The sequence below is a fragment of the Lethenteron reissneri genome, chromosome 4 (genome assembly GCF_015708825.2).
Source record: "Lethenteron reissneri isolate LAM-NWPU_2019-01 chromosome 4, ASM1570882v1, whole genome shotgun sequence".
In the NCBI taxonomy this organism is placed as follows: domain Eukaryota; kingdom Metazoa; phylum Chordata; class Hyperoartia; order Petromyzontiformes; family Petromyzontidae; genus Lethenteron; species Lethenteron reissneri.
In genome coordinates this window covers 8503876-8517305 of record NC_083782.1, presented here as the reverse complement: position 1 = coordinate 8517305, position 13430 = coordinate 8503876, and the positions used below count along the sequence as shown (strand labels likewise).

Genomic DNA, 13430 nt, shown 5'->3' with positions numbered 1-13430 from the left:
GGAGGGCGAGTTAAAGCCATTCGATGCTGATACTACCACGAATGAAGGTCTCAAGGCGAGCTGCTGGTCACACACTGCGGGCGAAACGAGTCGAGGCTGAGCCTCGATCGTCCCCATTGCACTGCACGAGCGTCCCACTCGTGCACAGAGCTCTCGGGAACAACATCGATCGTGTCAACCCCGGGCTGTGGAATCTATAGCCCGTGACCTCGCCTGACACAGCCCCGTGACCTCACACGGTCCCGTGACCTCACGACCCCGTGACCTCACCTCACACGACCCGTGACCTCACCTCACACGACCCCGTGACCTCACACGACCCCGTGACCTCACCTCACACGGCCCCGTGACTTCACACGACCCCGTGACCTCACCTCACACGGCCCTTGACTTCACCTCACACGACCCCGTGACCTCACACGACCCCGTGACCCTCATCTCACACAACCCCGTGACCTCACCTCACACGGCCCTTGACTTCACCTCACACGACCCCGTGACCTCACACGGTCCGTGACCTCACCTCACACGACCCCGTGACCTCAACCTCACACGACCCCGCGACCCTCGGCCACATGAGGCCTACCAACTTAGAAGCGTTTCTCCATCACGGATCGCATCTTAGCCACATTAATGAGCTGGTCGAGGCGAGATGGTATTTTGGACCTGCTAACAGCATTGTGATTCTAATATTAGCTCGCTCGCTCACTTACTCGTGGCACTGCAAGGGCGCCTCGAGATTTGCTCGACGCTCGAGTTATGCCGCACATTATTATTAGAGAACGCGAATGCTAATGTGCGTTTGTTATCATGGCGAGCGATAGCGTAGCGGTTAGCGCTACGAACCCAGTTCGATTGCTGCTCATGGTCAACGCCAGTGACGATTATTTGAATCAGTCTTGGGCTTTCCCCCCCCCCCCCGCCCCATGGTCGACTCAGCCTCAAATAAGTGCCTAGTGGTGATGTTTACACGTCAACACAAAGGCTGCGGGACGTGGTGCTGGCCGCCCACTTCCTCGTGTGCCATGCTTGAAAGGTGCTCGCGAACAGCACTTTCCCCAATATTCTGCTGAGGCTATACGGGGGATCTTTGTCTTTGTGCGGCTGTGGAGTCTCTGCGAGCCTCAGTTGCCGTCAATGTCTAGGAGCCTCTTTGTGATTTAATGGGTCTCTGCAAGCACACGAGGTGGACTAATAGGGTACGAAGGGTGAATATTTTTCGACGATATTGGAAAGTCCCATTGAGCCCCCAGTATTTCAACGTTTCCAACCCCCCCCCCCCCCAACACACACACAGACAGGCACACACACACAACAAACACAGAGCCACGTCAAGCGTTTACAGACCGCTGGAGCAAGTGCTGTTTGCGAGCACCTAAGATACTCGTCGGAAACGTGGTCACCCATTTTGGTAGCCGCGCGCTGCCTGCAATCGAACGCGTGTGGCTGCATAGCCGCTCGCCAACAGCACCTCCCCCGAGAGTCTGCTCGAGGCTACGTGTGCGATCTTTTCCTGTCGCCTTCACAGGATCCGTCCCGGCAGTGTCATCAGCTCCTTCTCGTCCTCGTCCTCGTCGCACCCAGACCCCACGTGGTCCTTGCTCGCCACTCCGGGACCCCCGCCGGGCTCCGTGTGAATCGGCGTGGCTCGCAGGGGGACCTCCTGGGCCGGGGGGCACCTCGCCTCGGGGGTCCCCTCGCGGTCCCCACGGCCACCGCGCGCGCACATCTTGAACCTCCAGGACAGCCCCCCCGAGCCGGTCCCCCCTCCGCCGCAGCAGCGCCCCCCTCCGCAGGAGGATGTAGACCCACGGGTCGAGGATCTGGCTGAGAGATGCGAGGCGCACGGCCAACAGCTCCTTGACGCAGCGGTGCGGTGAGTGGTCCTTGCCGCCCGGGGGAGACACAAGCTTGGCCGTCATCACCACCTGGAGCGGCGGAGGGGGAGGGGGAGCAGTGAGACATTGTGGAGGTGGTGATGTGACACATGGATGAGTAGGAGTGAGACATTGAGGAGGTGGTGATGTGACACATGGAGGGGGAGCAGTGAGACATTGAGGAGGTGGTGATGTGACACATGGAGGATGAGTAGGAGCAGTGAGACATTGAGGAGGTGGTGATGTGACACATGGAGGATGAGAATGAGTAGTGAGACATTGAGGAGGTGGTGATGTGACACATGGAGGGTGAGGAGGAGCAGTGAGACATTGAGGAGGTGGTGATGTGAGACATGGAGGAGGAGTAGGAGGAGCAGTGAGACATTGAGGAGGTGGTGATGTGAGACATGGAGGAGGAGTAGGAGGAGCAGTGAGACATTGAGGAGGTGGTGATGTGAGACATGGAGGAGGAGGAGGAGGAGGAGCAGTGAGACATTGAGGAGGTGGTGATGTGACACATGGTGGATGAGTAGGAGGAGCAGTGAGACATTGAGGAGGTGGTGATGTGAGACATGGAGGAGGAGTAGGAGGAGCAGTGAGACATTGAGGAGGTGGTGATGTGACACATGGTGGATGAGTAGGAGGAGGGGCAGTGAGACATTGAGGAGGTGGTGATGTGAGACATGGTGGATGAGTAGGAGGAGCAGTGAGACATTAATGAGGTGGTGATGTGAGACATGGTTGAGGATGAGTAGGAGGAGCAGTGAGATATTGAGGAGGTGGTGATGTGACACATGGAGGATGAGTAGGAGCAGTGAGACATTGAGGAGGTGGTGATGTGAGACATGGAGGAGGAGTAGGAGGAGCAGTGAGACATTGAGGAGGTGGTGATGTGACACATGGTGGATGAGTAGGAGCAGTGAGACATTAATGAGGTGGTGATGTGAGACATGGTTGAGGATGAGTAGGAGGAGCAGTGAGATATTGAGGAGGTAGCGATGTGAGAACATGGAGGTTGAGGATGAGGAGGAGTGATGCTCGACACGTCCCCTGCCCATGCCCGCCACACTCGCCGTGACGCTCTCCACTCCGCCTCGGTCCCCAGCGAGCGCTCAGCTCGCATCCCTCACCCCCCCCCCCCAACTCGGACCTCTGCTGACCGCAATTAGCGCTTCACATGCCCCCCCCCAATCCCCCAAAGGAACGCTCAGGGAGCGGGGAGGGGGCGAGAGGATGAGCGGGGGCCGTTGACAGGAGCCTCTTTAAAACACCGCAGCTGCTGGGCGCAGCCGCCAATGTGTTGTAACGCAAAGCCAATAATCGGACGACGTTTCGGGCAATGGGTCATCTTCATAGCAGGGCGGATGGGGCTTGGGGTGAGGGTTGTTCTGTTATAATTGGCGCGTGTGCACCGCTTTGGTGACAGCGCGTTGCAAGACGTTTAACTCGCAAGGTAACTGGGTCGACCCTTGACTCGCCAACCCATCAGCCACACGTAGGCTACGTGGATTTTCGTGCGATTTGAAATTTTTTAAAATTTTTCATGAGAGGTTTATATTGAAAGTGGAACTTGTTAATTAGTTTGTTACGAGATAATTCGATTTTCTGCAAAAAAAAAAATATACACCAATACATTGAATGCAACATTTTTTTTCTCCATTACATTGAATTTGTATTAATAAATAACAAATACGTAAGATAATTCCCGGTAGTGGCTGAGCACACTGCACGGATGAACGTGAACACTGCAACGGGTGGGAACGAGTCCCTGGCACGTGGCGTGCGGTGGCATTGGGAGCGTGAATTTCACGCGAAAAGTGACTGCGGCGGGTAGCGGATACGAGAACGGCGAGGAAGCGACTGGACTGCTGGTTGCAGCCAGGGTCAGCTTCCCCCAGTAGCGGGGTGAGCGGGGCTTCGGTTCAACTGGGTCTGTCCAGGTAGGCGACCCAGAAGAACATAATCTTATCCGCACTCATGCATCCCGAATATCTGCATCACCACCACCACCACCAGCATGACCGCCGCCACCAGCAGCAGCACCACCACCACGACCACCACCACCACGACCACCACCACCACCACCACCACCGCCGCCACGACCACCACCACCACCACCACCGCCGCCACGACCACCACCACCAGCACCACCACCACCACGACAACCACCAGCACCAGCACGACCACCACCACCACCACCAGCACCACCACCAGCACCACCACCACCACGACAACCACCACCACCACCACCACGACCACCACCACCAGCACCACCACCACCACCACCACCACGACAACCACCAGCACCAGCACCACCACCAGCACCATCGCTAGCACCACCACCACCACCAGCACCACCACCACCAGCAGCACCACCACCAGCACCCCGCTACTTTGCCCACCCGCCCCGATCACTCACCAGCAGTGGTCCCCAGCAAGCCCACAGCACGGCTGAGATCCCCATGAGCTGCAGGACCGCCTCGGACCTGGGCCCGCCGAGGCATCTCTGACCTCCGCACTGCGTCTTCTCATGCTGCTGATTCTGCTGCTGCTGTTGGTGACGGCGATGCTGTATCCACGACTTGACCACGAATGTGAGCGTGGAGGCGTTGCAGGCCGTGGTGACGAGCAGGGAGCAGAGTCCCGTGAGCGAGAATGCGAGGGGCACGGCGGCGGCGGCGAGCGAGCCTGGGGCGCCCGTGCTCAGAAAGCACCACGTGTCCGGCCACTGCAGCACGTAGCGGCCCACGCCTAGCGGCACGGAGCAGCACGGGACCAGCACCAACAACATCATCACCAACATCGCAATCATCATCACCACCACCATCACCAACATCGCAATCATCATCGCCACCACCATCACCAACATCGCAATCGTCATCACCACCACCAACATCGCAATCATCATCATCACCACCACCACCACCACCAACATCGTAATCATCATCACCACCACCACAATCATCATCACCACCACCACCATCACCAACATCGCAATCATCGCCACCACCAACATCGCAATCATCGCAATCATCATCACCACCACCAACACCACCAACATCGCAATCATCATCACCACCACCAACACCACCAACACCACCAACATCGCAATCATCATCACCACCACCACAATCATCATCACCACCACCATCACCAACATCGCAATCATCGCCACCACCACCACCACCACCAACATCGCAATCATCATCACCACCACCAACATCGCAATCATCGCCACCACCACCGTCGTCGTCGTCACCGCCACCAAGACAATCACCACCATCGTCACCCCCACCACGATCATGACCACCATTATCATCATCGCCACCACAATCATCACCACCACCACCACTACGATCATCACCATCACTGCCATCACCATCATCATCCACCACCACGATCATGACCGCCACCATTATCATCATCATCATCATCGCCACCACCACAATCATCACCACCACTACTACTACCATCATCACCATCACTGCCATCACCACCACCACGATCATGACCACCACCATTATCATCATCATCACCACCACCAACATCATCCCCATCACTGCAATCACCACCATTGTCACCACCACCACGATCATGACCACCATTATCATCGCCACCACAATCATCACCACCACCACTACCATCATCACCATCACTGCCATCACCACCATCACCATCGTCACCACCACCACGATCATGACCACCACCATTATCATCATCATCACCACCACCATCATCCCCATCACTGCAATCACCACCATTGTCACCACCACCACCACGACGATCATGACCACCATTATCATCGCCACCACAATCATCACCACCACCACCACTACCATCATCACCATCACTGCCATCACCACCATCACCACCACCACGATCATGATCACCATTATCCTCATCATCATCATCGCCACCACCACAATCACCACCACAATCACCACCACCATCATCCCCATCACTGCAATCACCACCATCACCATCGTCACCACCACCACCACCACGATCATGACCACCACCATTATCATCATCACCACCACCAACATCATCCCCATCACTGCAATCACCGCCATTGTCACCACCATCATTAGTAGCCATGTGCTGGATGAAGGCTTCTCTACCATTACCAACACGAGTCATGATCTATCTACTGCTCAATAATGACTTTACCACGCCATAACCAACAGTCATATTGCCATAATCATTAGTAGCCATGGCCGATCCACTGCTGGAATCATGTTAAGACGGTGGCCTTAAAAGAATATATACATAAAATAGACGTTTCGGGCAATGACCATTCTTAAAAGCACGTTATTAGTTGTTTCTGTGAGTTCACGCACCTCGCATCATTTTTGTTTTACTCGCAAGAATCAATCTGGAGGCAATTCGCTGCCTGCCACGACTTCCTCGTTCCTCCACGGAAAAAACAAAGAAACCCCGCTAAGTATTCTACTAAACACATCCCAGCAGAGTTCTAAACACATCCCAGCAGAGTTCTAAACACATCCCAGCAGAGTTCTATTAAACACATCCTATCAGAGTTCTAAACACAACTCAGCAGAGTTCTAAACACAACCCAGCAGAGTTCTAAACACATCCCAGCAGAGTTCTATTAAACACATCCTATCAGAGTTCTAAACACAACTCAGCAGAGTTCTAAACACAACCCAGCAGAGTTCTAAACACATCCCAGCAGAGTTCTAAACACAACCCAGCAGAGTTCTAAACACATCCCAGCAGAGTTCTGTTAAACACATCCTATCAGAGTTCTAAACACAACTCAGCAGAGTTCTAAACACAACCCAGCAGAGTTCTAAACACATCCCATCAGAGTTCTAAACACAACTCATCAGAGTTCTAAACACAACCCAGCAGAGTTCTAAACACATCCCATCAGAGTTCTAAACACATCCCAGTAGAGTTCTAAACACAACCCAGCAGAGTTCTAAACACAACTCAGAATAGTTCTAAACAACCCCCATCAGAGTTCTAAACAGAACTTATCAGAGTTATAAACACAACTCAGCAGAGTTCTAAACACAGCAGAGTTCTAAACACATCCCAGCAGAGTTCTAAACACAACCGAGCAGAGTTCTAAACACAACCCAGCAGAGTTCTAAACACATCCATTCAGACCTCTAAACACAACCCAGCAGAGTTCTAAACACAAGCCAACAGAGTTCTAAACACAACGCAGCAGAGTTTTAAACACATCCCAGCAGAGTTCTAAACACATCCCAGTAAAGTTCTAAACACATCACAGTAAAGTTCTAAACACAACCCATCAGAGTTCTAAACGCAATTCAGCAGAGTTCTAAACACAACGCAGCAGAGTTCTAAACACATCCCAGCAGAGTTCTAAACACATCCCAGCAGAGTTCTAAACACAACTCAGCAGAGTTCTAAATACAACTCATCAGAGTTCTAAATACAACTCATCAGAGTTCTAAACACAACCTCCAGCAGAGTTCTAAACACAGCAGAGTTCTAAACACAACCGTCAGCAGAGTTCTAAACACAAAACCCAGCAGAGTTCTAAACACAACCCAGCAACATCCCAGAAACAACAAAACACCTCTGGACCATTTCCAAGATTCAGCGTCGCATCGGCAATCTGCAGGCTCGCTTGCAACCGATCGATGGTGGGTGAGAATTGCAGATGCCAAGAAGCGAGAACCCCCCTTCCACCACCAACCCCCACTCTGTGTGCGATGTGGATCCCACGTCGAATGAACGAAGGGGAAAAATCGTCGGCGCCGTTTTTGTGGCACAACAAGCAGCGAAGTGAAATGAGCGTTCGGCGGAGGAGGAGGAGATACGCGAAGGAGGCGTTTGTCTTTCCCTCTGTTGTGAAATTGACTCAGCCCATCATCCCCAAAGGGTCGATACAAATGTGGGGGAGACAACAGCGGGTAACAGGTGCTTGTACGTTCTCTTTATTTAGAGGTTTCCCTGGCGCGTAGTCGGGGTCCACACTTGATTTGTTTAATATGTTGATGTTCGGCCACGTAATGATCGCACCGAACGTGTGTCGTCAGATACCCTCCACCACCCAACGCAGCGAATCGGGAGATCGTTCTTCGCCATACCACCTACAACACCAACAACACCACCACTACCAACAACAGCACCACCACCAACAACAGCACCACCAACAGCACCACCACCAACAACAGCATCACCACCACCAACACCACCACCAACAGCACCACCACCAATAACAGCATCACCACCATCAACAGCACCACCAACAGCACCACCACCACTAACAACAGCACCACCACCAACACCACCAACAACAGCACCACTACTAACAATAGCATCACCACCACTACCAACAGCACCACCACCAATAACAGCATCACCACCACCAACAGCATCACCACCACCAACAGCACCACCACCCACAGCACCACCACCACCCACAGCACCACCACCACCCACAGCACCACCACCAACAGCACCACCAACACCAACAACACCACCACCAGCATCACCACCCACAGCACCACCCACAGCACCACCACCACCCACAGCACCACCACCAACAACACCACCACCAACAGCATCACCACCACCAACAGCACCACCCACAGCACCACCACCAGCACCACCACCAGCACCACCACCTACAGCACCACCACCCATACCACCACCACCCACAGCACCACCACCCACAGCACCACCACCACCCACAGCACCACCAACAGCAACACCACCACCAACACCACCACCCACACCACCACCCACAGCACCACCACCCACAGCACCACTACCAACCACAAGCACCAGCACCACCCACAGCACCACCACCAGCACAACCACCACCACCCACAGCACCACCCACAGCACCACCACCACCCACACCACCACCCACCAGCACCACCACCCACCACCCACAGCACCACCCACAGCACCACCACCCACACCACCACCACCACCACCACCACCCACCACCACCACCACCACCACCACCACCACCACCACCACCACCACCACCACCACCACCACCACCACCACCACCACCACCACCACCACCCACAGCACCACCACCCACACCACCACCACCAGCACCACCACCCACACCACCACCACCCACACCACCACCACCAGCACCACCACCACCACCCACAGCACCACCACCCACACCACCACCACCAGCACCACCACCCACAGCACCACCACCCACACCACCACCACCAGCACCACCACCCACACCACCACCACCCACACCACCACCACCAGCACCACCACCCACACCACCACCACCCACACCACCACCACCACCACCACCACCACACCACCACCACCCACACCCACACCACCACCACCCACACCACCACCACCAGCACCACCACCCACACCACCACCACCCACACCACCACCACCAGCACCACGCGCCTTTACCGAGGAGCGGCAGCGCAGAGAAAACGAGTGCTGCCACCCACACGGCGCCCGCCACCGCTGCGGCGAGGCGCGTGGTGACCCACCGCTTGTACCACCACCAACCACAGCACCACCAACAGCAACACCACCAACACCACCACCACCACCACCCACACCACCACCCACAGCACCACCACCCACAGCACCACCCACAGCACCACCAACAAGCACCACCCACAGCACCACCACCACCACCAACACCACCACCACCAGCACCACCACCACCAGCACCACCCACACCACCACCAGCACCACCACCAGCACCACCACCACCAGCACCACCCACACCACCACCACCACCACGCGTCTTTACCGAGGAGCGGCAGTGCAGAGAAAACGAGTGCTGCCACCCACACGGCGCCCGCCACCGCTGCGGCGAGGCGCGTGGTGACCCACCGCTTGTAGGCGTACGGCCTCCGCACGGCCACGTTGCGCTCCAGTGCCATCGCGCACGCGAACAGCAACGGGCACAGCCCGAACGCCACCATGCAGAAGCCGAAGTAGTCGCAGAGGCGTCCAGAGGCGTCCAGGGCGTGCCACGAGCCGCCCGCGTACGCGGCGATGACGACCGGCGTGGTACTGAGCTTGCCCAGGAGATCCGTGAGGACCAGGGCACCCACGAGGATGAGAAATGGTCTCTTGCGCGCGCTCTGCCGACGCGGGTACGCGCGTCGGATCAATGCGAGCGCGATTGCGTTGCCGGTCACGCCGGCTACCATCATGAGCGCCGGGTACATGACCTGGACACATGATCCTCCGCCGACGCTACTGCCGCGGCTACCGCCGTCGCAACCCTGAGTCCGGGTGGCGTTGTGCGCAGCGCCAGGTGGAGTGTGACTCCAGTTGGGGGAGGAGGAGGAGGGATGAAGGTTGACGGCGTCGGCGTGGTCACACATTGAGAGGAGCAGGTGGAGGTGGTTGGGGTTAGGAGCGGTGGCTTGCTGTGGTTGTGGTGAGTTTGATGGTTTGCTGTTGTTCAATCTGTTGATGGTTGTTGTTGGTGGTGGTGGTGTGGATGATGATTGTTATCGGGTGTATTGTTGTGTTGATGGTTGTGGTGGTATGGTTGTGGTTGTGGTTGTTGGTGGTGGTGGTGTGGATGATGATTGTTATCGGTTGTATTGTTGTGTTGATGCTGGTGGTGGTATGGTTGTGGTTGTTGGTGGTGGTGGCTGTAAGACGTCGCAGTGCAGCGCGCAGCACGAGTCGCGCATTGTGGTTGCAATGCGCGGTGCTTCTCGAGATTTTATCAACTCCCACCACTCCACTCCCTCCCTCCTCGCTCCCTCCCTCCCCCCATCACCACCACCCTCACTCCACTCTCCCTCCAACACCACCACCACCCTCACTCCACTCTCCCTCCAACACCACCACCACCCTCACTCCCTCCCTCCATCATCAACACCACCACCCTCACTCCACTCTCCCTCCAACACCACCACCACCCTCACTCCACTCTCCCTCCATCACCACCACCACCCTCACTCCACTCTCCCCATCATCACACACCACCACCCTCACTCCACTCTCCCTCCATCACCACCACCACCCTCACTCCACTCTCCCCCCCATCACCACCACCACCCTCACTCCACTCTCCCCCAAGCACCACCACCACCCTCACTCCACTCTCCCTCCAATCACCACCACCACCCTCACTCCACTCTCCCTCCATCATCAACACCACCCTCACTCCACTCTCCCTCCATCACCACCACCTCACTCACTCTCCCTCCAACACACCACCCTCAGCCCACTCTCCCTCCAGCACCACCACCACCACCTCACTCCACTCTCCCCCCATCACCACACACCCTCACTCCACTCTCCCTCCCCTCCACCACCACCACCCTCACTCCACTCTCCCTCCAACACCACCACCACCCTCACTCCACTATCCCCCAACACCATCACCACCCTCACTCCACTCTCCCCCCATCACCACCACCACCCTCACTCCACTCTCCCTCCATCACCACCACCACCCTCACTCCACTCTCCCTCCAACACCACCACCACCCTCACTCCACTCTCCCCCCATCACCAACACCACCACCCTCACTCCACTCTCCCCCACAACGGCGCCTGTGCCAGGCCAGGTGCACTTTGAGGCTGCCACGTGAAGTGTTGAAGTGTTCGCTGACAGGAGGTCTCGGGAGAGACCCAGGTGACTGACATGACTGGTTGATGCGCCAGCTGTACCCCCCCGCCCCCCACTGTGCCAACTCGCTGCATTTTAGCTGCCCTGCGTTCTTCTCAGTCTCCTCCATCACCCCCATCACCACCCCAACTCCACTCTTCCTCCTCCCACGCCCATCACCACCCCCATCATCCACACCATCACCACCCCCATCACCACACCATCACCACCCCCATCATCCACACCATCAGCACCCCCATCACCACACCATCACCACCCCCATCATCCACACCATCACCACCCCCATCACCCACACCATCACCACCCCCATCACCCACACCATCACCACCCCCATCATTCACACCATCACCACCCCCATCATTCACACCATCACCACCACCATCACCACCCCCATCAAGCACACCATCACCACCCCCATCACCACAACCCACCATCACCACCCCCATCACCACAACCCACCATCACCACCCCCATCACCACAACCCACCATCACCACCTCCACGCACCCCCCCCCCCTCCTCTGATCGTCTATCGTTACCCGCATTCACCAACCCGCACTGCCCGGCGTGGTGACGTATGGTCAAATATCCCCCGCCCGATACAGCATGAAGAGGGGGGGGGGGGGGCTTATCCAGCAGTGGAGTGAGTGACACATGACGTCATTATCATCACTGACGTCTTTGTATTAATTGACACGCTGCAGTCAGGAACGCACCATTCTCTGTTGTTCATTTCCCATCGGTTGGCACAGCAGCCATCGTCATCATCATTCGCACTACGTCAATCCTACTGCTGGATGAACATCGCCACCTCTCACGCTCGGGCCACGATGGGGTAACCTGCACGCGAGCTGATTTCATCGCTCCGTCTCCTAGAAGGTCCAAACTCTCTAACCACGCGTGCCGACGTTGCCAGCAAAACTAGGAGGGGTTGTTCCTCCATCATCGGCTCGTGTGTTTTTATTTATTTCTAGATTTGAAGCTTTCGTGACTGCAAGGATTCATATTCTTAGGTGTTTTTTTCGGTAAAGTCACGTAGGTAAAAATTTAAATTAATAAAAGTAAAATAAATAAAAATCACGACGTTTCGGAGGCGAACACAAGCTTCCGTCTTCAGGTGGAACCGTCACAGCACGATAGCTGTATCAAGTGAGAGAAATTCCAAGAACACAGTATTTGTATATATACTGGTTGAGGGTGGGAGGAGCCAAGGTTAGGTCCTGAATATTATTTTTGTGAGGTTCGGTGCGGCTGAAGCACGCAAATCTTTTACCTACGTGACTTTACCGAAAAAACCTAAGAATATGTTTTCATTTATTTTCTCGCATCATTTCATCCAGCGGAGTTTGAATGCCCGTGCGTGCATTGTTAGCATTGGTAGCGTTGTCCGTTGAGAAGTTCCCGATTTTCGGTTTGACACGAACATTTTTTACAAAAAATTTCAGCAAAGTTCCGAATTATATTCTCGGTTCTTTCGGTAAAGTCGCGTAGAAAGTAAATAATAAAATAATATAAATATAAAACAATAAAAATTCTCACGACGTTTCGACTGCAACACAAGCAATCATCATCAGGTGTGAACTCCACAGCTGTGGATTTAACACGTTATAATTTTTATTGTTTTATATTTATATTCTTTTATTATTTCCCTTCTACGTGACTTTACCGAAAGAACCAAGAATATGAATCCCTGCAGTCACGAAAGCTTTAAATCAAAAGTTCCGAATTGTTTCGTTTTTGTTGTTGCTGTTGTTGTGTTTTGGACTCTTCCGAAAAGGTGACGTCACGCGAAGTGTGCGTCGATCAATGACGTCACACCCACAATTCAGATTTCACAACAACAACAAAAAACCCCACAATCGAACACGAAGCACAACCACAGACAGAGACAATCAAGGGAGGCTCACTTAATGGATTGTCTTGTACCTCGTCGAGTGGAGCGAGACA

At 55.0% G+C, this 13430-nt stretch overlaps 1 protein-coding gene across 1 annotated transcript; it reads right to left on the bottom strand.

The window, feature by feature from the left end:
• Nucleotides 1-1392: 1392 nt before the first annotated feature.
• Nucleotides 1393-10523, bottom strand: LOC133350166 (prostaglandin E2 receptor EP3 subtype-like). Its single transcript, XM_061564223.1, is given in 4 exon segments — nt 1393-1771; nt 1773-1928; nt 4297-4628; nt 9637-10523. Coding segments are annotated over 4 exon segments (1320 nt in total). The 5' UTR covers nt 10220-10523; the 3' UTR covers nt 1393-1522.
• Nucleotides 10524-13430: the final 2907 nt, after the last annotated feature.